Source organism: Symsagittifera roscoffensis, chromosome 9 (genome assembly GCF_963678635.1).
Source record: "Symsagittifera roscoffensis chromosome 9, txSymRosc1.1, whole genome shotgun sequence".
Classification (NCBI taxonomy): domain Eukaryota; kingdom Metazoa; phylum Xenacoelomorpha; order Acoela; family Convolutidae; genus Symsagittifera; species Symsagittifera roscoffensis.
Genome location: NC_087070.1, coordinates 33,568,636 through 33,594,600, shown reverse-complemented (window position 1 = coordinate 33,594,600; position 25,965 = coordinate 33,568,636). Strand labels below are relative to the sequence as shown.

At 36.3% G+C, this 25,965-nt stretch overlaps 2 protein-coding genes across 8 annotated transcripts in view; one reads left to right on the top strand and one right to left on the bottom strand.

Annotated features, from left to right (window-relative positions):
- LOC134854597 (protein Hook homolog 3-like) overlaps positions 1 to 25,965 on the bottom strand; it is a 377,820-nt gene that overhangs the window by 298,341 nt on the left and 53,514 nt on the right. The window lies entirely within an intron of this gene.
- The window catches only part of LOC134854214 (protein O-glucosyltransferase 3-like), a 72,481-nt gene that overhangs the window by 5,821 nt on the left and 40,695 nt on the right, over positions 1 to 25,965 (top strand). Inside the window, exons 3-6 of one of the 2 annotated variants that reach the window (XM_063870380.1) lie at positions 589 to 666; positions 1,546 to 1,718; positions 2,184 to 2,468; positions 6,794 to 7,049. In XM_063870380.1, coding sequence (XP_063726450.1) covers positions 589 to 666; positions 1,546 to 1,718; positions 2,184 to 2,468; positions 6,794 to 7,049 — 792 coding nt within the window. The remainder of the gene's footprint in view (positions 1 to 588; positions 667 to 1,545; positions 1,719 to 2,183; positions 2,469 to 6,793; positions 7,050 to 25,965) is intronic. The other variant, XM_063870381.1, reaches the window with a different exon arrangement.

The following is a 25,965-nucleotide window of genomic DNA, read 5'->3' as shown; positions in this document are numbered from 1 at the left end:
TACTAGCTAAAATGATCGTAAAAAAACTTTTGCTCAGTTGAATTTTTTTACTGAAATTTTTATTGTCTGGATAAAGTTTCACAAGTGATTTGAAATCAAGTTCATTATTTGACAAAGCTCTACATTGTCGTCAATTTTGGCTAATGTTTTCAGCTGCTAAAACATTGTTTAAAACTCCTGGCCGCGATGATTCAACTATTTAACGATAATGTGGGTGGACCAAGTTTCATTTTATCGCTTTTTAACGGAACTTAGGAGTTAAAATCCCCCCCCCCCCCCCCCCAGATGGACCAAGTTAAAATCTTCCACCCCAGCAATTAATTCTAACTAATATTGCTAAGCTCTGCTTACAAAATGCTTGATACTGATGAAGTGAAAATTCCGACTTAGAACCACGTTGACATCCTCTTCCCATGGGTATGGATGGGAGGATATTATTTTTAGACCCCTTCGTCCCTTCAGTGAATAAGACCCAAGTTTTGTAGCAAGATTTTTCGTTAAATTTTTGGCCGATCTGTTATAAAGCGAACATTAGGTCCACCAACATGATCAATATATATTCGAGCGCCTCAATTCGTCTCTTTTCAGCTGTACCGGCGTCAGTATGGAAAACACGGAGATTTCAAGAAATTCAGCGACGAAATTTTCCTTTCTCTTCTACGCAAGGTGAGCGCAAACTATTTCTGTGTTACTTTATAGATGTTGAAAAGACGGGTTCTTTTTTATTCCTCACTTTAAACTAATTTGATCCTAATTTTTTGTTTGCATTTGATTGGCTAGTGTTAGCCAACCAGATTACAGCGCCAGCTCGAAATATTATATTCGCAACTTAACCTAGATTTACAAGTTAGCCAAAATGACCAACTCGCGTAGACTGTTTCGTGAGAAAAATCGAGTTCCTTTCCAATAAGGTGCGTCATTTTGTTTGCCCAAACCCACAAAAAAAACAGAAAACGCTCCAGGAGGAATAAATGACCGGCTTCACATCTGATTCAAGTTGGGCTTTGTTAGAAATCATGTAACAAAAAAATTAGCGCATTGGTTTTGACCAATCGTGTGCGATCTGTGATTTGTTCTCTGCTTTATAGAATGGCTTCGCAAAGTTACAAATTTTGGGTAGAATAACTTAAAAGCCCAGATCATGGTTTTACATGCACGCTGGTCAATGAGTTTGGAACATTTTTAAACCCTGAACTCATCTCCTAAAACGTTAATTTAAACTTCTCAACTTCATCGTTTTTTTTTTTGGTTCCAGTTATAACTCCGTTTCTGATTAAGTGTTGCGAGGCTTTTTTGAGAATTTTCTGTTCCATATTTGGGCTGTTATTTTAGACTGCTATTTTGTTGCACGAAACGGATCAACTAGACATCCTCCCCCCAGATAGACCAAGTGCTGCATGTAAAAGGATCGATTCTGATTGGCTAAAAGTTCCAACTTAGAACAATCTTTACCTCCCCACCCCTAGCTTGAGAGGGGACATTCACTTGCTCTCGCAAATTTGTTGTTTTATGACCAAGATAAAAATGTTTGGTCAAATTTTCAAGGTCAAACTTGAGGACACTGAGTTTGTGATGAACCTGGGCGATTGGCCTGGTGAAAAGCGGAAAGTGGATGAGTCACCACTGGCTATTCTCACTTGGGGAGGATCAAAGGACACTCGAGACATCAGTGTACCCACTTGGGACTTGACTAAGAAGACATACTCGTCATTACTTCAGTGAGTATGTCTTATGTCTTCCTGAAAGCGATTGAGAGATCTCTAAAATATGTTTTGTACGAATTATTTGGTTTATAAAGTCTCCCTTCCCCTCCCCCCCTCAAAAAAAATTAAAAAATGTAGCGTGACTATCAGAAACAACGAGCAAAGTTCAGGTCAAGACTCGAACCATCATTTTTTTTTCAAATAAGCTGAGATATTCAGGTCAAATACTGCACTTTATACAAATACTGCATTTTGTCAAAGCTACACAAAACCATCAATTGAAATTCGATGAAGATCTTGAAAACTGCAAAATCCCTAGTCAACTCATAAAACTTTTCCAGGTTTCGGCTGCAGCAAAACTTAATTTTTTTCCCAGCCATAAATTATAAGTTTCAAAAATTTAAAGCAGTTTAAATTAGTGAAATGAATCTCTTTTCATAATAAATTACAATTATCTCACAATTTTGTTTTGAAATTCAGAGAGTCTGTTGACGTGCAAACGACTGCTGCGTCAAGTTTGACTGAATGGGAGCAAAAAATAGAAAAAGGATTCTTTCGAGGCAGAGACAGTCGAAAAGAAAGACTTGAACTAGTTCGTCTCGCGAAGAGATATCCAGACAAGTTGGATGCCGGCCTTACAAACTATTTCTTTTTCCGCCGCGCGGGGGAGGAGGAGGAGCTGGGCAAAGTGGAACGAGTGAGCATGAATAAATTTCATGACTTCAAGTATCAGATTAATATGGACGGAACCGTTGCGGCTTACAGGTTCAATTTTTCATTAGTGGTCTTTTGACTCAATTTAATTTTTTTGCTTCTCAAAAGTCTCATTACCAGTATTATCCATTTTAAAACGGATCTCTGTGATTTTTATTTGGTGCTTATTGTTGTACCTTGTAACGAATTCACTGTTTTAATGGGGTTATATATTAAATTTTCTTTTAATATTAATTCGGAACTGAAAATCAAGCATTTGAACACTGGTTGGTCCTCTCGTCATTCACATCGTCAAATAGCTGGTTGCAAACAAATTACAAAAACTACTTTTTTTTTAAATTTCGCAATTAGCAACTTTTTTCTTACTTTGGAAACTTCACTGGATTGAAGTCCTAATTTCTCAGTGATTATATAGTTAACGATTGTTGAAGTCAATTTATGAAAAAAAAACGGATAAGCTAAGCATAATCCCGTACCGAACTTTTTGGCCAAAATCATATCTGATAATTGTAAAATTGTACAAAATTCATGTCTGTAACAGATGTGCAGCTTGTCTTTATTCGGCATGCACATACTTGCATCAGACCTGCATCAGGTGTGCTAACTGAAGATATGCTCACACCTGCAGCATGCATGATCATGCCTGAACTGAACATGCTCACACCTGCAGGATACATGATCATACTTGAACTAAACATGCTCACATCTGCAGGATACATGATCATGCCTAAACCGAAAATGCTCACACCTGCAGGATATTTGATCATGCCTGAACTGAATATGCTCACACCTGCAGGATACATTGTCATACCTGAGCTGAACATGCCCACACCTGCAGGATACATGACCAAACCTGATCGGAACATGCTCACACCTGCATAAACGCCTGAACTGGTAGTTTTTGCTACACTCTTTTTTTAATAAACAGAATAAAAAAATAGAAAAAAAATGGCTTCAAATCGGTATCTTCAGTATCATAAGATATTTCAAGAAATGGTTTAATTCCAACAACATCATAAACTCAGCTTAATAATGTGAAACTTTACATCAAATTTTTGTTTTTTTTTAGATATTTTCTGACATCGATGAAATTTTTGGTTAAAAATTTACTGTAGTGGGTAGATGCCCCTTTCTGTAATGGCAAGCAGGGAGTCGTTGATAGCGGGGATTGTGGATAGTTTTCTCTGTTTCCTGTCAACATAAAACGTAAAAGCTTTCGAATGATCTGATAAAATTTTGTCAAAAATGGCTAGTTAAAAAGTCGAAATTTGTCTGAAGAAAAAACCCCACACCGAGCACAAATATTCCGTTACTTTCGCTACGGAAAAAGGAACAGTAATCAAAGTAATTTGACTTAGCAAGGTACAGCTACAAATGGCTACAAATTTGGATAAGGTCATTTCGAACAAAATCTGAAAAAGTGATAATTTTTGACATCAAAGACCGATTAGTCAAGATACGAAGTACAAATATGGGACACGAGTAATGTATAAATAAATAAGAGAAATATATGCTTGATCTGAGATGACGTAATCAAGTCTGAATTTGTCAAGTTTTCAGTCAGGCGTTATCATGTCTGCGGCAGGCATGAACATGTCTGCGACAGGTATAAACATGTCTCACTCAGGTCTGATCTTGTAAGATCCAGGTACGACCAGGTCTGCAGAAAAATACGTATGCTCACTTGTGAACAGCCCTACATAATGGGGGAACAGTCCTGAGAATATTCTCTCCCCTTCTAAATGGATGATCAGCCGTGAAATGGCACAAAAAGTTCAGTACGGGATTTCAAAGAAAAAAAGCAAAAATGCAAAGGAATGTCTCTTTGTATAAAATACAGAGCAAACGTATTGCGGATATTCTTTCTTTTACTCAAGATCAAATGAACGCTTATATTTTCAGGAAAAAAAAATTTAATGATTTCAAAACAAATTGTTTTTCAAATTGACAATAATATGTTTAAAAATGTCGACAACAATCTTTCCGGTCAACAAAAATTAGCGTACAGGAGTTCTTCAGGGCTCTTCTCCTGAAAGACTGTCCTTGTTACACTATTAACAAATGATTGCGTAATTGGTTGATTTCTTCTTACTCAACGGTTTCAACCTTCATATAAACTTTTCGGGCAACATCAATTTTCGTTTAGTTGAAAGGTTTTTTTAGCCGTTTTTTGCAGTTTTACCGTATAGCGTATAGTAGAACATAAGCAGGTGAACAAGGTAGTTAAAAAAACATTTTGTATTAACAATCAATTAAACATTACAAACCACGTAGATATCCTTAGAAAAAAAATGAACCATATTCGATAGCCTTATATATGACAACAGGAAAGTTTTGGTTCTAGAAACAGGTTCTTATGGTTCTTCTTGGCTTATTTTGTGGCTATAAAATCATATAATCTCTGCATATAAATAGCTCGAATAGAAAATTTACTCGAAAAGTCCACAAAAGGTCTAGAGAAACCTAAATTCATATAAAATTTCGAACAATTATTTGCAAAAATTGAAGAGCACGGAAGCGTTGCTTTTCATGAAACTTCTTTGTGTCAACTTTTCACAGAAACGTTTTTCACAGTTCAAATTGTTCGGCAGTTGATTATTCGAAGGTCAGTAACATACCCTACCCGCACTCAGTAAAAAGAGAAACTGATAGATTCTAATGGATTTTTATTGTCAGTGTCCATAAGTTCCCAAAAGAGTTGATAATAATCGATTAAAAATGGCTCATAATGTTATTATTTTTCGAAACAAAAAATCATTAAAAATCGATTATAATCAAATATAATCGATTATTTTATGAAATTTTTGTTTCTCAAATTTTATTGAATTATAATACCTTATAATGGATTATATTCTATTATTATTCAACAAACGTCATCGCTTCGTTTCGTTTTAATTTAGTTTTTTTTACGTGTGCCTTTCTATTGGTTACCGAATTAAAAGAAACTGTACTTTTTTACTTATAGCCACCAGCTGATTTAGGAAGGGATTCGACCCCCTACCGACCCAAAAGGTCTCCCTATTTCCACCCCATTATTTTGAGGTCCCCTCCACCGTTTTGAGATATCCTTTTGGCTTACTGACCCTAAATTTTTTAAAGGCTCCTAATATATATTAATTTTGAGGGAGGTGCTCGCCGAAAAAAAAGCAATTTTTTGGTCAAATGTTTCCAAAAAGTGCCTAAAAACGCCTTTTTTGGCTCGTTTCTTTCTCAAAACTTTGCCTGCAGCGCATAAATTTGACAAAAACAGGGTCTTTTAAATGCCTTGGGAGAGCTTGGAATTAATCTAGTCAACTTTTTTAGGGATTAGAAGAACCCCTCTCGAAAGTCCTAGATCCGCCTCTGGCTTATTGCTTCTTACTTGTTACTGATTTTTACTGTTTTTTCATGCAGAATAGCTGAATTATAATCCATTGTAATTGATTTTTCTTGTGAAATAATATTTTGATAGAAAAAGGGATTATAATCTATTTTATTAGAATATAATAGATCATAAGAGAATGTAAGAGTTTTCGGAAAAATGATAATCAATTATAATTGATTATAATTTATTAAAATGTCACCAAAAATGTTATCATGGATTATAACGGATATTAAGTCCTTTAAACACTTAAAACTGGAGTTTATAATTAATTATAATTTTGCTGTAAGTACCATTGTAGTTATAATATAATCGCTTATTTTTTCTTTTTACTGAGTGGGGGTACACAATCGCAGGAATACGAAGTCTAGTTTGAGCCGATTGACTATAATTGTGTTAGTGAACGAACATGATTGTCTCCGAAAAAAATTGAAAAATATGAAATAAATGGTCTTTGTTTACATAGTATCTCTTAAAAATGTAGATACAATCGGTAACTTCCCAAATGGCATAACTCCCAAATGGCATAAAAATAAAAACTTTTCCCAAATAGCATAAATTTCAAGTTTTCATTGTAATTTAAACGTTTTCTATCAATTTCTAATTCTAACATTTTGTCAGTAACGAAATCATGTGCACAAGATTTTCGAATTAATTGTTTCTAAACAAATTTACGCAACAAATTTGTCAAAAAAATGACCACAAGAAGCTTATTAATAACCGCAAGCTTATGCTTCTTGCTTTTAATAAAAAATTCTACAACTTTTTCAAGATAAAATGTCAATCAACATTTGAATTGACAATTTGACTAATTTTCTCACATTGTTCACGAACAAATTGATCTCGATTTTTTCAATGCAACTGTTGCATGAAACTTATGCCATTTGGGAAATTTTTCATTTTTATGTCATTTGGGAATTATGCCATCTGAGACGTAATCATACAATCGATTTGTGATAGATATTTTTTAATTGATTTAAACCGGGATTTTTTGTTTAAAAATTTCGCTGTTTAGACTCCCGATTTTGTTGGCTGGAAACAGTGTTGTTTTCAAACACGAATCCAATTACTACGAGCATTTCTACAGCCAACTCATACCGTGGACACATTATATACCCTTTCACGCAAACCTCTCCGACCTCGTGAACAAGATCGACTGGGCCAGAGATAATGACGTCACAGCTCAGAAGATTGGGAAGAAAGGGAGGGAGTTTGTTATGAACAACTTGACGCCCAACTTGATATACTGCTACTACTACAGGGTGTTGCAGGTAATTTCTTTCATTTTTTTGAGAGTCAACTTTTGAAAATGAACTAAAATTTTTTTTCTTTGGATTTTTGCTTCTTAGCAATTTGTTGACAAGCAAGTACCCAAGCACCAATTATTGACAACTGCTCTCCCATTTTCGAAAGTTTTTGGATCTTCAATTAATGATTATTACACGTTATAATATTTTTCAGCGTTTGACAAACTTATGCGTGGCTTTATTACATCAATTTACCCTTTTTAGGATAAAAAAAGCAATATGAATTTGAGTTATTAAACGCTCAGCAGAAAAGTCAGGCTAATGAATGGTTTTACAAACTTTTTGAGGATACTTAATAGCCGTGATTTAAATAATAATAACCAAAATGTTAGTATCGGGACCCCGAATATTGCCATTACCTTATGAAGACTTGTTTTGCGATTTTATTGGGATTTAAAGGAATGGAGTACTGTGAGGTTGAGGGGAAAACTCATAACAAGCGACGATTGGCAACATTTATCCAGGCAAAGTTTTGCATCTCTCAATTTATAAATACGCAATTTGTAGATTATGCGGTAAAAATACCAATTCATACCAATTACCACTCCCGTCAAAAAAGGCGTTGGTTAGTTAGTTTTCAGCCCAAATTTTATCTGTTGCGAATCATCGCTTGTTGCGATTTGTGGCTTCTATCGAATAGTCTTTTGTAAAAATGTTGTAAAATGATGCCTGTTTCTTCGTCGAGAAAAGTTGTATTGTTTCGACTTGTTCCGTTTTTTCTGAATAATTTACATGTCTTATTCAACAGCGGTTTAACTTTGTTTTAGCTAACATTTCAATCTTGCAGTTTTTTACCCGTACCGAAGTTTCTCCGATTATTATCTAGTATCTGGCGATTTTGTGGTCGCAGAGTAGAACACTCGATTATATGGAGAAAAAAATCCATTAAAAAACTTTAATTTTATGTCGATTATATTGGAATTATAATAGATTATAATAGATTGACGCACCGAGCGCCCATGGATCATAATCGATTATATTGTCATAATATGGTCCGCAATAAAATGACAAAATAATCGATTATAATCCATTAAAACTGGATTATAATCCTAATTTTTTTTTGTTAATATAATCCATTATAATCAATTTTAATCGATCATAATGGATTTTTTTGAGGGTTTATTCAAGAAACTTACATATTATTGAAAGTTTTCTTATTTAATGTTTAGTGCAGTTGCTACGTATTACGTTTCATAAAATTTTACATTTCAGAACAAAATTTCTATACTTTTTGGTCTCTCTTTTTAAATTCATCGCAGTTTAACACTTCATTTTACTTTTTTTTAAACCACAAACTCCCCCCCCCCCCCCCCCAGTTTAAACACCCCCCACCCTCAGTTAAGCCCCCAGTTCACTACCCCCACCATTTTACCGTACCCCTTCATTTGGGGGGGGGGGGGTTAAAAAGCTTGAGGGGCCGAAGGGATGACGTTGAGGCATTCCCGCAAAATTTGCAATATTTTGCAAAAATAATCGAATTTAGTTCCAAAAATGAAATTAAGAAGAGAAAAAGTCAGTTTTTCAGACAATAAAATCCATTTTTTTAACAACATAATTGATGTTTTGGGTCCTAGATTTTACTGCAATTTTATGGTGGCGATAGCAATAGTTTTTGTTGCGATTTTTTGGAAGTTTTATGGCGAATACAATAGATTTTATTGCGATATCAGGGCGAAAAAAATAGATTTTGTTGAGATTATGTGGAGATAAAAAACATTTTAGTAGAATTATAAGGCAATATAATCTTCATGAAAATATTCTATTTTTTTTTTTCTATTATATTAGAAAATGTTGCTTAAATTGGTTACACATAATCGATTATAATGGCAACATTTTCCGCAACATTTTCTCAATATAATCTATTTATATCTGAGAAACTTCAGTGCGGGTATCCAATTGAACTTTACCGTCGATAAAGAAGGGTTGAAATGTTAAAAAAAGACAATTTGTTTTCTTTTTTGCTGAATTTGTAATTGCTTCATTTAAATTAATGTGGCTGAAACATTCATTTTGTGATACTAGCTCAGCAGCCAGATAACCGTTTGCTGGCATACTTTCTCAGTTTTATTAGAAATTCATCAACCGAGTTGTTTTCTAAACATTTTTTGTTTTTTGCACTAACTATATTTTTGCACTATTATATTTCATATTTAATATTTTTTCTAAGCGAGCTAAAAAACTAAGCGAGTTTAAAAAGAAGGAAGAGATTTTGAAAGTTGTCGAAATTCAGCAGTAGAATTATTAGTCTTCACCAAAATTTGTTGTTATACTCATTGAAGATATCGAATGTAAAATTTTTCTTACCTTCGATTAATTTTTGTATTCTTTGGGGGAGGGGGGGGGGGGGGTATGGGGGGGGGGGGTTTGAAAAGGTTTCATTTACATTTATAATGGTGAAACGCGATTTATTTATTCAAATTATCCCGCACTTCATAATCCTTCCAGACAAATTGAATTGAAGCAAGCTAATCGTCCTACTAATTTCGTACTACTCAAAATTTCACACTTGAGGTTTAAATGTTGTCCGGTAGTTGTCCATTTTTTTTCTCTGCTCGATGCCTTTATTGTTCCGACCAATTAATTTTGCTTGGGGTGTTTTTTTTTCAGACAAACTTCAGTTGATAACTAGCCTGTTTTGATAGTTTTTTTTTATTATCTTCTGAAAACTGTGGACGTTTTGAGCTCAAACTTAAAATAACCAGTCTTCAAATCGCAAAAGTCTCAAAACGATTTTAAATCCAATTAGTTAAAAATAATAGTTACCAATTAAAAATGAAGCAGATGCATAAATTTCCAAAAATTGTGATATCAGAGGTGGTTATTGGAAAAAATCTTTAAATTTTTCATAACTGAAATCAAAACAAAAAATTTATTTTATATCTGCATGAATCGTAGAGCAAAACTTTCCTATGCTGCTACATATCATTTTCAGTTAACAGTGAATTCGTTATTGTGCAAAAACTTTTAGCCGAAGGAAATGTCCAACGATTCTCACTAGTTAAAAGTTTTCTATCATTTGGTTCTTTCATCATGAGAATAGCCAGACAAAATAAATCACAATTCTTGAAAATCAGCCATTACGAGGCCAAAATGTGCACTGGATAGGAGCACAATATGGTGTCTGTATGTTCCTGGATTCCAGAGACAAGTATTAAAATATGTTCCAAAATGTAAATGGATTCCACAATCAAAATTTCAGTGGATTTCGCATACGTAAATTTTGTAACGTAAGCGTTGTTGGCACATTTGTTTTGTTGCGGATTCCGTAACAAGCAAACATAGCTAGTTATTCTGGATTCCACAACTGTAAGTAGATTACGCAAAATGTAAGTGGAATCCGCAAATTTTGTATGCTGAATCCGCAAATGTAAGCGGATTCCACAAGTTGTAAGTGGATTCCGCATTTTTGATTATTACTGAACTTGCATATGAACAATTAAAAGCTAGAGTTGGAGTATTTGATTTATTATCTATAGGAACGCGCAATTTGACCGCAAAAGGACTTATTCATTAGTCAGCGGAATTCGCAAACCCATCTTAAATCATTGGTTAACTATGCGGATATCAAATCTTTCGTTTTGGTTTGAAATGGGTTTGAAATGGCTGTTCAGGGTTGGAAATGGCAATTCATGTTTGAAATGGGGGCAGTTAAGTCACTCATCAGTATTTGAATTGAGATGGTTCAGAAATTATCATCGCACTCATCAGTATTTGAGATGAGATGGTTCAGTTGGTTCAGAAATTATCATCGCACTCATCAGTATTTGAGATGAGATGGTTCAGTTGGTTCAGAAATTATCATCGCACTCATCAGCATTTGAGACGAGATAAAGGACGGCTCGATTGTATTTTTTGAAAGCTGAAATGAAATGTCCTCTGAAAACTGGGTTGAGAATCCTCGTTTAATTAAAGCTGAAAAGAAAAACTTATACAAGCGGTAACTAAAAAATACAGCACGAAAAGTAAAATATTGTTTTTAATATTTTTGAGCAATTGGATCAATTTTTCTGCTCTTTCTGAATCCTTTTTCTCAAAATCTCCACTATCGACAAAGCGTCTGTGTTGTCTCAATGGCTCACTATGGTATTCACAGTATGGTGTTTTTGTTAAAATATTTGTCTCCTCTGCAGTTTTGGCTGTTTCTAAATCCTTTACCTCGAAAACTCCACCTTCGACAAAGCGTCTTTGTTGTCTTAATGGCTCATTTTGGTATTCGTAGTCTGGTGTGTTTGTTGAATTTTTTTCAGGTAAAGTTTGCGTTTACCTCTCTTATTGATTTTAATTTTCTCTTTCCACAACTTTGTACTCGAATCGTTTCACGTGTTTGGATTCTGATGTTTGAGCTTAAAATAAAAGCTTTCACAGAGTCAAGTGGATAAACCGGACAAACTAAGGGTGTAATACTTCCGAACTGCAGAATCGAAAGAAAATCAATTATTTTGTCAGCTGAAGAGTGCAAAGAATAACAGCACCGAATGGTTCTCTCAGACACTGCTTTAACCAATCTCTCAGGCATTATCTCGTTTTTAGTGAAGAACATTGCAGTTGGAATGATTGTAAGTACCTCTGAACTTGGGATGCCCGGCTTGCAAGGCAGTTATAAGTTCGCGGACGCAGACGACGGCTTGCAGAAATGGATACTGGTACTTTTGCCATCTAAGGTGAGCCGATTTTGAATTGACGGAACAAATTTGTACATTTGATTTTGACATAATGAAACGCGAACTTTAGTGTTGAATCTAAGTGCAAGCTCTTTCATGAAAAATTCATAACCGTAGCGAGTTTTGTTACAAAATGGACCACATTATTTTGAAACTAGCAGAGCCATGCGGACACGACTTGTAAGATGGCTGAAAAACAGCTCTCCCTACAAGGTATGAAATTGGAATCTGTTTTGCAAAACGTTGTGTCATTATAAATATTATCAAAAACAAGAACAGCAGCTTCTTGTAAATTGTCGAAAAGATCATCGTCGAAAACTTGCCATCTGAAATTGCCAGTGAAAAGGACAGATTTTTATCTGGAAAATAGTAGGAACATTACTGAACCTGGACAACCACCTGCAGGAATAAGAGTGACAGTTAGGGTAAGAGTCTCGTTTCCTTCCAATGAAACATTCAATGTTGTCTCATTATCTGAATGCAGAGGTTATACATATGGAGTTAAATGAATATAAAGCGGCAAGGCACTCAACAAAACAGCCGAAACTTTATGACAATAAATTTTCAAGTTATAATGTAATAACGTTTCGAAGAGCTCAGGCTCATTAAGGCCCACCATGTGACCTGTATGACAGTGCGAAAGAAAATAAACCGTAGATTTGAGGTTCTCACCATTGAAACGATCAATTGAAATCCCAGGAAATTCTGATACTGGACCGGCAAATTCTGACATAATTATAGAAGGGAAAAAGAGGTATGAACAGTGAGTTAATAAATTGAGGATTGAAGAGTTATTTCTATAGTTTTAAGAAAGGAGAAGACCACCACAATTCGATCGTCATGAGCTCGTTTTGAGTGTAAGCATCTATCCTTGGTTATTTATAAAGCCAAAATTTTTATCATTTGGACGCATAATTAAGATTACACGAGTGGATCCGAAAAACAATAACAATTAGCTTCAGTAGAGCCGATTTTCTCGAGTCAAAAAGAAATACTTGGGAATTTTAATTCCATAACTATCATTAAAAATTTATCTAATTTAAGTTTTTATGTAGCACTAACAAAACAAGCAGTAAAGTTCCCAGATGAGCCAATAGCGATAACATAACTATGAGGCAATAAAGTGAAAGATAACGAAGTCTACAGTTTTAGAATAGAGAAATAAAGAGACGTACATTGACTGTAACTGCTTTTGATTTGAGACGGCGATTTGCAATTTGAGTCAGCACTATGGTGAATTGCACTAAAAAACAAATTTCTACTAAAAAAACTTAAAGTAATTTGTTAAAAGTAATTTCTAAAGTAATTTCTGAAGTCATAAAGGTCAAAAATGAGTTATAGTGGAAAAATCTACACACAATGTCCTGAAAAACAGAACGACTGTGAAAACGGACTTGTGCTGATTTTGTGAGTTGATTAATCGGACTCGCTGATAAGTGAGGGTTGGCATACTGTTTGATAAGTGAGGGTTGGCATACTGTTTGATAAGTGAGAGTTGGCATCAAACTACATTATTGGCTGCTGAGTCAAATTCTTGGCTGCTGAGTCGATTATTGGCCGCTGAGTCGATTTGTGCTGAGTCGATTTGTCGATTTGTTCGTGCTGAGTCGATTTGCCGATTTGTGCTGAGCTGAGTCGATTTGTTCGTGCTGAGTCGATTTGTGCTGAGTCGACATTATTGGCTGCTGAGTCGATTTGTGGCTGCTGAGTCGAATTCCTACTTTGAGCGATTGTGCGTACTAAAAACAATTTTCTAAAAAACTAGTCATAAAAAATTTTAGTAATATATTTTGAGATTTTGAAACTTACCGATAAGTGAAGCTTGGCATACTATCCGATTGTGTGGGTATTGAGTGACGATGTGTGGTTTTGCGATTCGCAGAGGAATGAAAGGCTTTCTGTGAGAGGCTATACTCTGACGGCGGCGTTTTTGCACTAGAAACATTTTTCTTATGAACTAGTCACAAACCTTATAAGTAATATATTTTGAGATTTTGAAACTTACCGATATGTGAAGGTTGGCATACTATCCGATTGTGTGGGTAATGAGTGACGATGTGTGGTTCTGCGAATCGCAGAGGAATGAAAGGCTTTCTGTGAAAGGCTATACTCTGACGGCGGCTTTTTTGCACTAAAAACAATTTTCTAATGAACTAGTCACAAACTATTTAAGTAATATATTTTGAGATTTTGAAACTTACCGACAAGTGAAGGTTGGCATCCTATCCAATTGTGTGGGTAATGAGTGAAGATGTCTGGTTCTGCGATTTGCAGAGGAATGAAAAGTTTTCTGTGAAAGGCTATACTCTGACGGCGGCATTTTTGCACTAGAAACAATTTTCTAATGAACTAGTCAGAAACATGTAAGTAATATATTTTGAGGCTGTGAAACTTACCGATAAGTGAAGGTTGGCATACTATCCGATTGTGTGGGTAATGAGTGACGATGTGTGGTTCTGCGATTCGCAGAGGAATGAAAGGCTATCTGTGAAAAGCTACATTCTGCGGACGGCGGCATTTTTGCACTAAAAATAATTTTCTATTAAGCTAGTCACAAAACATTTTAGTAGTACATTTTGAGATTTGAGATTTTGAAACTTACCGATAAGTTAAGGTTGGCATACTATCCGATTGTGTGGGTAATGAGTGACAATATGTGGTTCTGCGATTCGCAGAGGAATGAAAGGATTTCTGTGAAAGGCTATACTCTGATGGTGGCATTTTTGCGCTAGAAAACAGTTTTCTAATCAACTAGTCACAAATTTTTTTAGTAAAATGTTTTGAGATTTGAGATTTCGAAACTTACCGTTAGGTGAAGGTAGGAATACTATCCGATTGTTTGGGTAATGAGTGACGATGTGTGGCTCTGCGAATCGCAGAGGAATGAAAGGGTTTCTGTGAAAGGATATGCTGACGGCGGCATTTTTGCACTGAAAACAATTTTCTAATGAACTAGTCACAAACCTTTAAAGTAATATATTTTGAGACTTTGAAACTTACCGACAAGTGCAGGTTGGCATCCTAGTCGATTGTGTGGGTAATGAGTGACGATGTGTGTTTCTGCGATTCGCAGAGGAATGAAAGGTTTTCTGTGAAAAGATATACTCTGACGGCGGCATTTTTGCACTAGAAACAATTTTCTAATGAACAAGTCAAAAACCATGTAAATAAAATTTTTTGAGGTTGTGAAACTTACCAATAAGTGAAGGTTGGCATACTATCCGATTGTGTGGGTAATGAGTGACGATGAGTGGTTCTGCGATTCGCAGAGGAATGAAAGGCTATCTGTGAAAGGCTACATTCTGCGGACGGCGGCATTTTTGCACCAAAAATAACTTTCTATTAAACTAGTCGCAAACCATTTTTGTGGTTTATTTTGAGATTTGAGATTTTGAAACTTACCGATAAGTGAAGGTTGGCATACTATCCGATTGTGTGGTTAATGAGTGACGATGTGTGGTTCTGCGAATTGCATAGGAATGAAAGGCTTTCTGTGAAACGCTATACTCTGACGGCGGCTTTTTGCACTAAAAACAATTTTTAATTGAACTAGTCAAAAACCATGTAAGTAAATTTTTTTGAGGTTGTGAAATTTACCGATAAGTGAAGGTTGGCATACTATCCGATTGTGTGGTTAATGAATGACAATGTGTGGTTCTGCGATTCGCAGAGGAATGAAAGGCTTACTGTGAAAGGCCACATTCTGCGGACGGCAGCATTTTTGCACTAAAAACGATTTTCTAATAAACTAGTCGCAAACCATTTTAGTGATTTATTTTGAGATTTGAGATTTTGAAACTTACCGATAAGTGAAGGTTGGCATACTATCCGGTTGTATGGTTAATGAGTGACAATGTGTGGTTCTGCGATTCGCAGAGGAATTGAAGATTTTCTGTGAAGGGCTATATTCTGACGGCGGCATTTTTGCTTTAGAAACAATTTTCTAATGAACTAGTCCGAAACCATGTAAGTAATATATTTTGAGGATCTGAAACTTACCGATAAGTGAAGGTTGGCATTTTATCCGATTGTGTGGGTAATGAGTGACGATGTGTGGTTCTGCGATTTGCAGAGGATTGAAATGCTATCTGTGAAAGGCTATAATCTGATGGCGGCATTTTTGCGCTAAAAACAGTTTTCTAAAAAACTAGTCACAAATCGTTTTGGAATATATTTTGAGAATTGAGATTTTAAAACTTACCGATAAGTGAAGGTAGGTATACTATCCGATTGTGTGGGTAATGAGTGACGATGTGTGGTTCTGCGAATCGCAGAGGAATGAAAGGGTTTCTGTGAAAGAATATTCTGACGGCGGCATTTTCGCACTGAAAACATTTTTCTAATGAACTAGTCACAAACCTTTAAAGTAATATATTTTGAGATTTTGAAACTTAACGACAAGTGAGGGTTGGCATACTATCCGATTTTGTGGTTAATGAGTGACAATGTGTGGTTCTGCGATTCGCAGAGGAATGAAAGGCTTTCTGTGAAAGGCTATACTCTGACGGCGGCATTTTTGCGCTAAAAACAGTTTTCTAATAAACTAGTCACGAATCGTTTTAGTAATATTTTTTGAGATTTGAGATTTTGAAACTTACCCACAAGTGAAGGTTGGCATCCTATCCGATTGTGTGGGTAATGAGTGACGATAAGTGGTTCTGCGATATGCATAGGAATGAAAGGCTTTCTGTGAAACGCTATACTCTGACGGCGGCTTTTTTGCACCAAAAACATTTTTTAAATGAACTAGTCAAAAACCATGTAAGTAAATTTTTTTGAGATTTTGAAACTTACCGATAAGTGAAGGTTGGCATACTATCCGATTGTGTGGTTAATGAGTGACGGTGTGTGGTTCTGCGATTCGCAGAGGAATGAAAGGCTATCTGTGAAAGATCTACTCTGCGGACGGCGGCATTTTTGCACTAAAAATAATTTTCTAATAAACAAGTCACAAACCATTTTAGTAATATTTTTTGAGATTTGAGATTTCGAAACTTACCGATAAGTGAAGCTTGGCATACTATCGGGTTGTGTGGAAAATGAGTGACAATGGGTGGTTCTGCGATTCGCAGAGGAATGAAAGGCTTTCTGTGAAAGGCTATACTCTGACGGCAGCATTTTTGCTCTAAAAACAGTTTTCTAATAAACTAGTCACAAATCGTTTTAGTAATATATTTTGAGAATTGAGATTTTGAAGCTTACCGACAAGTGAAGGTAGGTATACTATCCGATTGTGTGGGTAATGAGTGACGATGTGTGGCTCTGCGAATCGCAGAGGAATGAAAGGGTTTCTGTGAAAGGATAGTCTGACGGCGGCATTTTTGCACTGAAAACAATTTTCTAATGAACTAGTCACAAACCTTTAAAGTAATATATTTTGAGATTTTGAAACTTAACGACAAGTGAGGGTTGGCATACTATCCGATTTTGTGGGTAATGAGTGACGATGTGTGGTTCTGCGATTTGCAGAGGAATGAAAGGCTATCTGGGAAAGGCTATACTCTGCGGACGGCGGCATTTTTGCACCAAAAACATTTTTCTAATAAACTAGTCACAAACCATTTTAGTGATATTTTTTGAGATTTGAGATTTCGAAACTTACCGATAAGTGAAGCTTGGCATACTATCGGGTTGTGTGGGTAATGAGTGACAATGTGTGGTTCTGCGATTTGCAGAGGAATGAAAGGCTTTCTGTGAAAAGCTATACTCCGACGGCAGCATTTTTGCACTAAAAACAGTTTTCTAATAAACTAGTCACAAACCATTTTAGTAGTTTGTTTCGAGATTTGAGATTTTGAAACTTACCGATAAGTGAAGCTTGGCATTCTATCCGATTAAGTGGGTAAATAGTGACAATGTGTGGTTCTGCGATTCGCAGAGGAATGATAGGCTTTCTGTGAAAGGCTATACTCTGACGGCGGCATTTTTGCGCTGAAAAACAGTTTTCTAATAAACTAGTCACAAATCGTTTTAGTAATATATTTTGAGATCTGAGATTTTGAAACTTACCGATAAGTGAAGCTTGGCATACTATCCGATTGTGTGGGTATTGAGTGACGATGCGTGGTTCTGCGATTCGCAGAGGAATGAAAGGATTTCTGTGAAAGGCTATACTCTGACGGCAGCATTTTTGCTCTAAAAACAGTTTTCTAATAAACTAGTCACAAATCGTTTTAGTAATATATTTTGAGAATTGAGATTTTGAAGCTTACCGACAAGTGAAGGTAGGTATACTATCCGATTGTGTGGGTAATGAGTGACGATGTGTGGCTCTGCGATTCGCAGAGGAATGAAAGGGTTTCTGTGAAAGGGATATTCTGACGGCGGCATTTTTGCACTGAAAACAATTTTTTAATGAACTAGTCACAAACCTTTAAAGTAATATATTTTGAGATTTCGAAACTTAACGACAAGTGAGGGTTGGCATACTATCCCATTTTGTGGGTAATGAGTGACGATGTGTGGTTCTGCGATTTGCAGAGGAATGAAAGGCTATCTGGGAAAGGCTATACTCTGCGGACAGCGGCATTTTTGCAGCAAAAACATTTTTCTAATAAACTAGTCACAAACCATTTTAGTAATATTTTTTGAGATTTGAGATTTCGAAACTTACCGATAAGTGAAGCTTGGCATACTATCGGGTTGTGTGGGTAATGAGTGACAATGTGTGGTTCTGCGATTTGCAGAGGAATGAAAGGCTTTCTGTGAAAGGCTATACTCCGACGGCAGCATTTTTGCACTAAAAACAATTTTCTAATAAACTAGTCAAAAACCATTTTAGTAGTTTGTTTCGAGATTTGAGATTTTGAAACTTACCGATAAGTGAAGCTTGGCATTCTATCCGATTGTGTGGGTAAATAGTGACAATATGTGGTTCTGCGATTCGCAGAGGAATGAAAGGCTTTCTGTGAAAGGTTATACTCTGACGGCGGCATTTTTGCGCTAAAAACAGTTTTCTAATAAAATAGTCACAAATCGTTTTAGTAATATATTTTGAGATCTGAGATTTTGAAACTTACCGATAAGTGAAGCTTGGCATACTATCCGATTGTGTGGGTAATGAGTGACGATGTGTGGTTCTGCGATTTGCAGAGGAATGAAAGGCTATCTGGGAAAGGCTATACTCTGCGGACGGCGGCATTTTTGCAGCAAAAACATTTTTCTAATAAACTAGTCACAAACCATTTTAGTAATATTTTTTGAGATTTGAGATTTCGAAACTTACCGATAAGTGAAGCTTGGCATACTATCGGGTTGTGTGGGTAATGAGTGACAATGTGTGGTTCTGCGATTTGCAGAGGAATGAAAGGCTTTCTGTGAAAGGCTATACTCCGACGGCAGCATTTTTGCACTAAAAACAATTTTCTAATAAACTAGTCAAAAACCATTTTAGTAGTTTGTTTCGAGATTTGAGATTTTGAAACTTACCGATAAGTGAAGCTTGGCATTCTATCCGATTGTGTGGGTAAATAGTGACAATATGTGGTTCTGCGATTCGCAGAGGAATGAAAGGCTTTCTGTGAAAGGTTATACTCTGACGGCGGCATTTTTGCGCTAAAAACAGTTTTCTAATAAAATAGTCACAAATCGTTTTAGTAATATATTTTGAGATCTGAGATTTTGAAACTGACCGATAAGTGAAGCTTGGCAAACTATCCGATTGTGTGGGTATTGAGTGACGATGTGTGGTTCTGCGATTCGCAGAGGAATGAAAGGCTTTCTGTGAGAGGCTATACTCTGACGGCGGCGTTTTTGCAATAGAAACATTTTTCTTATGAACTAGTCACAAACCATAAAAGTAATATATTTTGAGGTTTTGAAATTTACCGATAAGTGAAGGTTGGCATACTATTCTATTGTGTGGGTATTGAGTGAAGATGTGCGGTTCTGCGATTCGAAGAGGAATTAAAGGATTTCTGTGAAAGGCTATACTCTGACGGCGGCATTTTTGCACTAAAAACTGTTTTCTAAAAAACTAGTCACAAATCATTTTAGTAATATACTTTGAGATTTGAGATTTTGAAACTTACTGATATGTGAAGGTTGGCATACTATCCGATTGTGTGGGTAATGAGTGACGATGTGTGGTTCTGCGAATCAAAGAGGAATGAAAGGCTTTCTGTGAAAGGTTATACTCTGACGGCGGCTTTTTTGCACTAAAAACTATTTTCTAATGAACTAGTCAGAAACATGTAATTAATATATTTTGAGATTTTGAAACTTACCGACAAGTGAAGGTTGGCATCCTATCTGATTGTGTGGGTAATGAGTGACGACGTCTGGTTCTGCGATTCGCAGAGGAATGAAAGGTTTTCTGTGAAAGGCTATACTCTGACAGCGGCTTTTTTGCACTAGAAACCATTTTCTAATGAACTCGTCAGAAACATGTAAGTAATATATTTTGAGGCTGTGAAACTTACCGATAAGTGAAGGTTGGCATACTATCCGATTGTGTGGGCAATGAGTGACGATGTGTGGTTCTGCGATTCGCAGAGGAATGAAAGGCTATCTGTGAAAAGCTACATTCTGCGGACGGCGGCATTTTTGCAATAAAAATAATTTTCTATTAAATTTGTCACAAAACATTTTAGTAGTACATTTTGAGATTCGAGATTTTGAACCTTACCGATAAGTTAAGGTTGGCATACTATCCGATTGTGTGGGTAAAGAGTGACAATGTGTGGTTCTGCGATTCGCAGAGGAATGAAAGGATTTCTGTGAAAGGCTATACTCTGACGGTGGCATTTTTGCGCTAAAAAACAGTTTTCTAATCAACTAGTCACAAACTGTTTTAGTAAAATGTTTTGAGGTTTGAGATTTCGAAACTTACCGTTAGGTGAAGGTAGGAATACTATCCGATTGTTTGGGTAATGAGTGACGATGTGTGGCTCTGCGAATCGCGGAGGAATGAAAGGGTTTCTGTGAAAGGATATGCTGACGGCGGCATTTTTGCACTGAAAACAATTTTCTAATGAACTAGTCACAAACCTTTAAAGTAATATATTTTGAGATTTTGAAACTTAACGACAAGTGATGGTTGGCATACTATCCGATTTGCTGGGTAATGAGTGACGATGTGTGGTTCTGCGATTCGCAGAGGAATGAAAGGTTTTCTGTAAAGGCTATACTCTGACGGTGGCATTTTTGCGCTAAAAAACAGTTTTCTAATCAACTAGTCACAAACTGTTTTAGTAAAATGTTTTGAGGTTTGAGATTTTGAAACTTACCGTTAGGTGAAGGTAGGAATACTATCCGATTGTTTGGGTAATGAGTGACGATGTGTGGCTCTGCGAATCGCAGAGGAATGAAAGGGTTTCTGTGAAAGGATATGCTGACGGCGGCATTTTTGCACTGAAAACAATTTTCTAATGAACTAGTCACAAACCTTTAAAGTAATATATTTTGAGATTTTGAAACTTAACGACAAGTGATGGTTGGCATACTATCCGATTTGTTGGGTAATGAGTGACGATGTGTGGTTCTGCGATTCGCAGAGGAATGAAAGGTTTTCTGTGAAAAGATATACTCTGACGGCGGCATTTTTGCACTAGAAACTATTTTCTAATAAACTAGTCACAAATCATTTTAGTAATATTCTTTGAGATTTGAGATTTTGAAACTTACCGACAAGTGCAGGTTGGCATCCTAGTCGATTGTGTGGGTAATGAGTGACGAGGAGTGGTTCTGCGATTCGCAGAGGAATGAAAGGCTATCTGTGAAAAGCTACATTCTGCGGACGGCGGCATTTTTGCACCAAAAATAACTTTCTATTAAACTAGTCGCATAACTTTCTATTAAACTAGTCGTAGTGATTTATTTTGAGATTTGAGATTTTGAAACTTACCGATAAGTGAAGGTTGGAATACTATCCGATTGTGTGGTTAATGAGTGACAATGTGTGGTTCTGCGATTCGCAGAGGAATGAAAGGCTTTCTGTGAAAGGCTATACTCTGACGGCGTCATTTTTGCGCTAAAAAACAGTTTTCTAATAAAGTAGTCACAAATCGTTTCAGTGATATATTTTGAGATTTGAGATTTTGAAACTTACCGATAAGTGAAGGTAGGTATACTATCTAATTGTGTGGGTAATGAGTGACGATGTGTGGTTCTGCGAATTGCATAGGAATGAAAGGCTTTCTGTGAAACGCTCTACTCTGACGGCGGCTTTTTTGCACTAAAAACAATTTTTAAATGAACTAGTCAAAAACCATGTAAGTAAAATTTTTTGAGGTTGTGAAATTTACCGACAAGTGAAGGTTGGCATACTATCCGATTGTGTGGTTAATGAATGACAATGTGTGGTTCTGCGGTTCGCAGAGGAATGAAAGGCTTTCTGTGAAAGGCCACATTCTGCGGACGGCGGCATTTTTGCACTAAAAACAATTTTCTAATAAACTAGTCGCAAACCATTTTAGTGATTTATTTTGAGATTTGAGATTTTGAAACTTTCCCACAAGTGAAGGTTGGCATACTATCCGATTGTGTGGTTAATGAGTGACAATGTGTGGTTCTGCGATTCGCAGAGGAATGAAAGGATTTCTGTGAAAGGCTATACTCTGACGGCGGCATTTTGCGCTAAAAACAGTTTTCTAATAAACTAGTCACAAATCGTTTCAGTAATATATTTTGAGATTTGAGATTTTGAAACTTACCCACAAGTGAAGGTTGGCATCCTATCCGATTGTGTGGGTAATGAGTGACGATGTGTGGTTCTGCGAATTGCATAGGAATGAAAGGCTTTCTGTGAAACGCTTTACTCTGACGGCGGCTTTTTTGCACTAAAAACAATTTTTAAATGAACTAGTCAAAAACCATGTAAGTAAATTTTTTTGAGGTTGTGAAATTTAGCGATAAGTGAAGGCTGGCATACTATCCGATTGTGTGGTTAATGAATGACAATGTGTGGTTCTGCGATTCGCAGAGGAATGAAAGGCTTTCTGTGAAAGGCCACATTCTGCGGACGGCGGCATTTTTGCACTAAAAACAATTTTCTAATAAACTAGTCGCAAACCATTTTAGTGATTTATTTTGAGATTTGAGATTTTGAAACTTACCCACAAGTGAAGGTTGGCATCCTATCCGATTGTGTGGGTAAACAGTGACAATGTGTGGTTCTGCGATTAGCAGGGGAATGAAAGGCTTTCTGTGAAAGGCTATACTCTGACGGCGGCATTTTTGCGCTAAAACACAGTTTTCTAATAAACTAGTCACAAATCGTTTTACTAATACATTTTGAGATTTGAGATTTTGAAACTTACCGATAAGTGAAGCTTGGCATACTATCCGATTGTGTGGGTATTGAGTGAGGATGTGTGGTTCTGCGATTCGCAGAGGAATGAAAGGCTTTCTGTGAGAGGCTATACTCTGACGGCGGCGTATTTGCACTAGAAACATTTTTCTTATGAACTAGTCACAAACCTTATAAGTAATATATTTTGAGGTTGTGAAACTTACCGATAAGTGAAGGTTGACACTTTATCCGATTGTGTGGGTAATGAGTGACGATGTTTGGTTCTGCAATTTGCAGAGGATTGAAAGGCTATCTGTGAAAGGCTATAACCTGATGGCGGCATTTTTTTTTGCTAAAAACAGTTTTCTAATAAACTAGTCACAAATCGTTTTTGTAATATATTTTGAGAATTGAGATTTTAAAACTTACCGATAAGTGAAGGTAGGTATACTATCCGATTGTGTGGGTAATGAGTGACGATGTGTGGTTCTGCAAACCGCAGAGGAATGAAAGGGTTTCTGTGAAAGAATATTCTGACGGCGGCATTTTTGCACTAAAAACAATTTTCTAATGAACTAGTCACAAATCGTTTTTGTAATATATTTTGAGAATTGAGATTTTAAAACTTACCGATAAGTGAAGGTAGGTATACTGTCCAATTGTGTGGGTAATGAGTCACGATGTGTGGTTCTGCGATCGATTCGCAGAGGACTTGAAGGTTTTCTGTGAAAGGCTATATTCTGACGGCGGCATTTTTGCACTAAAAACTGTTTTCTAATGAACTAGTCACAAAACATTTTAGTAATATATATTGTGAGATTTGAGCTTTTGAAACTTACCGATAAGTGAAGGTTGGCATACTATCCGATTGTGTGGGTAATGAGTGACAATGTGTGGTTCTGCGATTCGCAGAGGAATGAAAGGATTTTTGTGAAAGGCTATAATCTGATGGCGACATTTTTGCGCTAAAAACAGTTTTCTAATAAACTAGTCACAAATCGTTTTTGTAATATATTTTGAGAATTGAGATTTTAAAACTTACCGATAAGTGAAGGTAGGTATACTATCCGATTGTGTGGGTAATGAGTGACGAAGTGTGGTTCTGCGAATCGCAGAGGAATGAAAGGGTTTCTGCGAAAGAATATTCTGACAGCGGCATTTTTGCACTAAAAACAATTTTCTAATGAACTAGTCACAAAACTTTGAAGTAATAAATTTTGAGATTTTGAAACTTACCGACAAGTGAGGGTTGGCATACTATCCGATTTTGTGGGTATTGAGTGACGATGTGTGGTTCTGCGATTCGCAGAGGAATGAAAGGCTTTCTGTGAAAGGCTATACTCCGACGGCAGCATTTTTGCACTAAAAACAATTTTCTAATAAACTAGTCACAAACCATTTTAGTAGTTTGTTTCGAGATTTGAGATTTTAAACTTACCGATAAGTGAAGCTTGGCATATTGTCGGGTTGTGTGGGTAATGAGTGACAATGTGTGGTTCTGCGATTCGCAGAGGAATGAAAGGCTTTCTGTGAAAGGCTATACTCTGACGGCAGCATTTTTGCTCTAAAAACAGTTTTCTAATAAACTAGTCACAAATCGTTTTAGTAATATATTTTGAGAATTGAGATTTTGAAACTTACCGACAAGTGAAGGTAGGTATACTATCCGATTGTGTGGGTAATGAGTGACGATGTGTGGCTCTGCGAATCGCAGAGGAATGAAAGGGTTTCTGTGAAAGGATATTCTGACGGCGGCATTTTTGCACTGAAAACAATTTTCTAATGAACTAGTCACAAACCTTTAAAGTAATATATTTTGAGATTTTGAAACTTAACGACAAGTGAGGGTTGGCATACTATCCGATTTTGTGGGTAATGAGTGACGATGTGTGGTTCTGCGATTTGCAGAGGAATGAAAGGCTTTCTGTGAAAGGCTATACTCCGACGGCAGCATTTTTGCACTAAAAACAATTTTCTAATAAACTAGTCACAAACCATTTTAGTAGTTTGTTTCGAGATTTGAGATTTTGAAACTTACCGATAAGTGAAGCTTGGCATACTACCGGGTTGTGTGGGTAATGAGTGACAATGTGTGGTTCTGCGATTTGCAGAGGAGTGAAAGGCTTTCTGTGAAAGGCTATACTCCGACGGCAGCATTTTTGCACTAAGAACAATTTTCTAATAAACTAGTCACAAACCATTTTAGTAGTTTGTTTCGAGATTTGAGATTTTGAAACTTACCGATAAGCGAAGCTTGGCATTCTATCCGATTGTGTGGGTAAACAGTGACGATGTGTGGTTCTGCGATTCGCAGAGGAATGAAAGGCTTTCTGTGAAAGGCTATACTCTGACGGCAGCATTTTTGCTCTAAAAACAGTTTTCTAATAAACTAGTCACAAATCGTTTTAGTAATATATTTTGAGAATTGAGATTTTGAAACTTACCGACAAGTGAAGGTAGGTATACTATCCGATTGTGTGGGTAATGAGTGACGATGTGTGGCTCTGCGAATCGCAGAGGAATGAAAGGGTTTCTGTGAAAGGATATTCTGACGGCGGCATTTTTGCACTGAAAACAATTTTCTAATGAACTAGTCACAAACCTTTAAAGTAATATATTTTGAGATTTTGAAACTTAACGACAAGTGAGGGTTGGCATACTATCCGATTTTGTGGGTAATGAGTGACGATGTGTGGTTCTGCGATTTGCAGAGGAATGAAAGGCTTTCTGTGAAAGGCTATACTCCGACGGCAGCATTTTTGCACTAAAAACAATTTTCTAATAAACTAGTCACAAACCATTTTAGTAGTTTGTTTCGAGATTTGAGATTTTGAAACTTACCGATAAGTGAAGCTTGGCATACTACCGGGTTGTGTGGGTAATGAGTGACAATGTGTGGTTCTGCGATTTGCAGAGGAGTGAAAGGCTTTCTGTGAAAGGCTATACTCCGACGGCAGCATTTTTTTTATACTAAGAACAATTTTCTAAT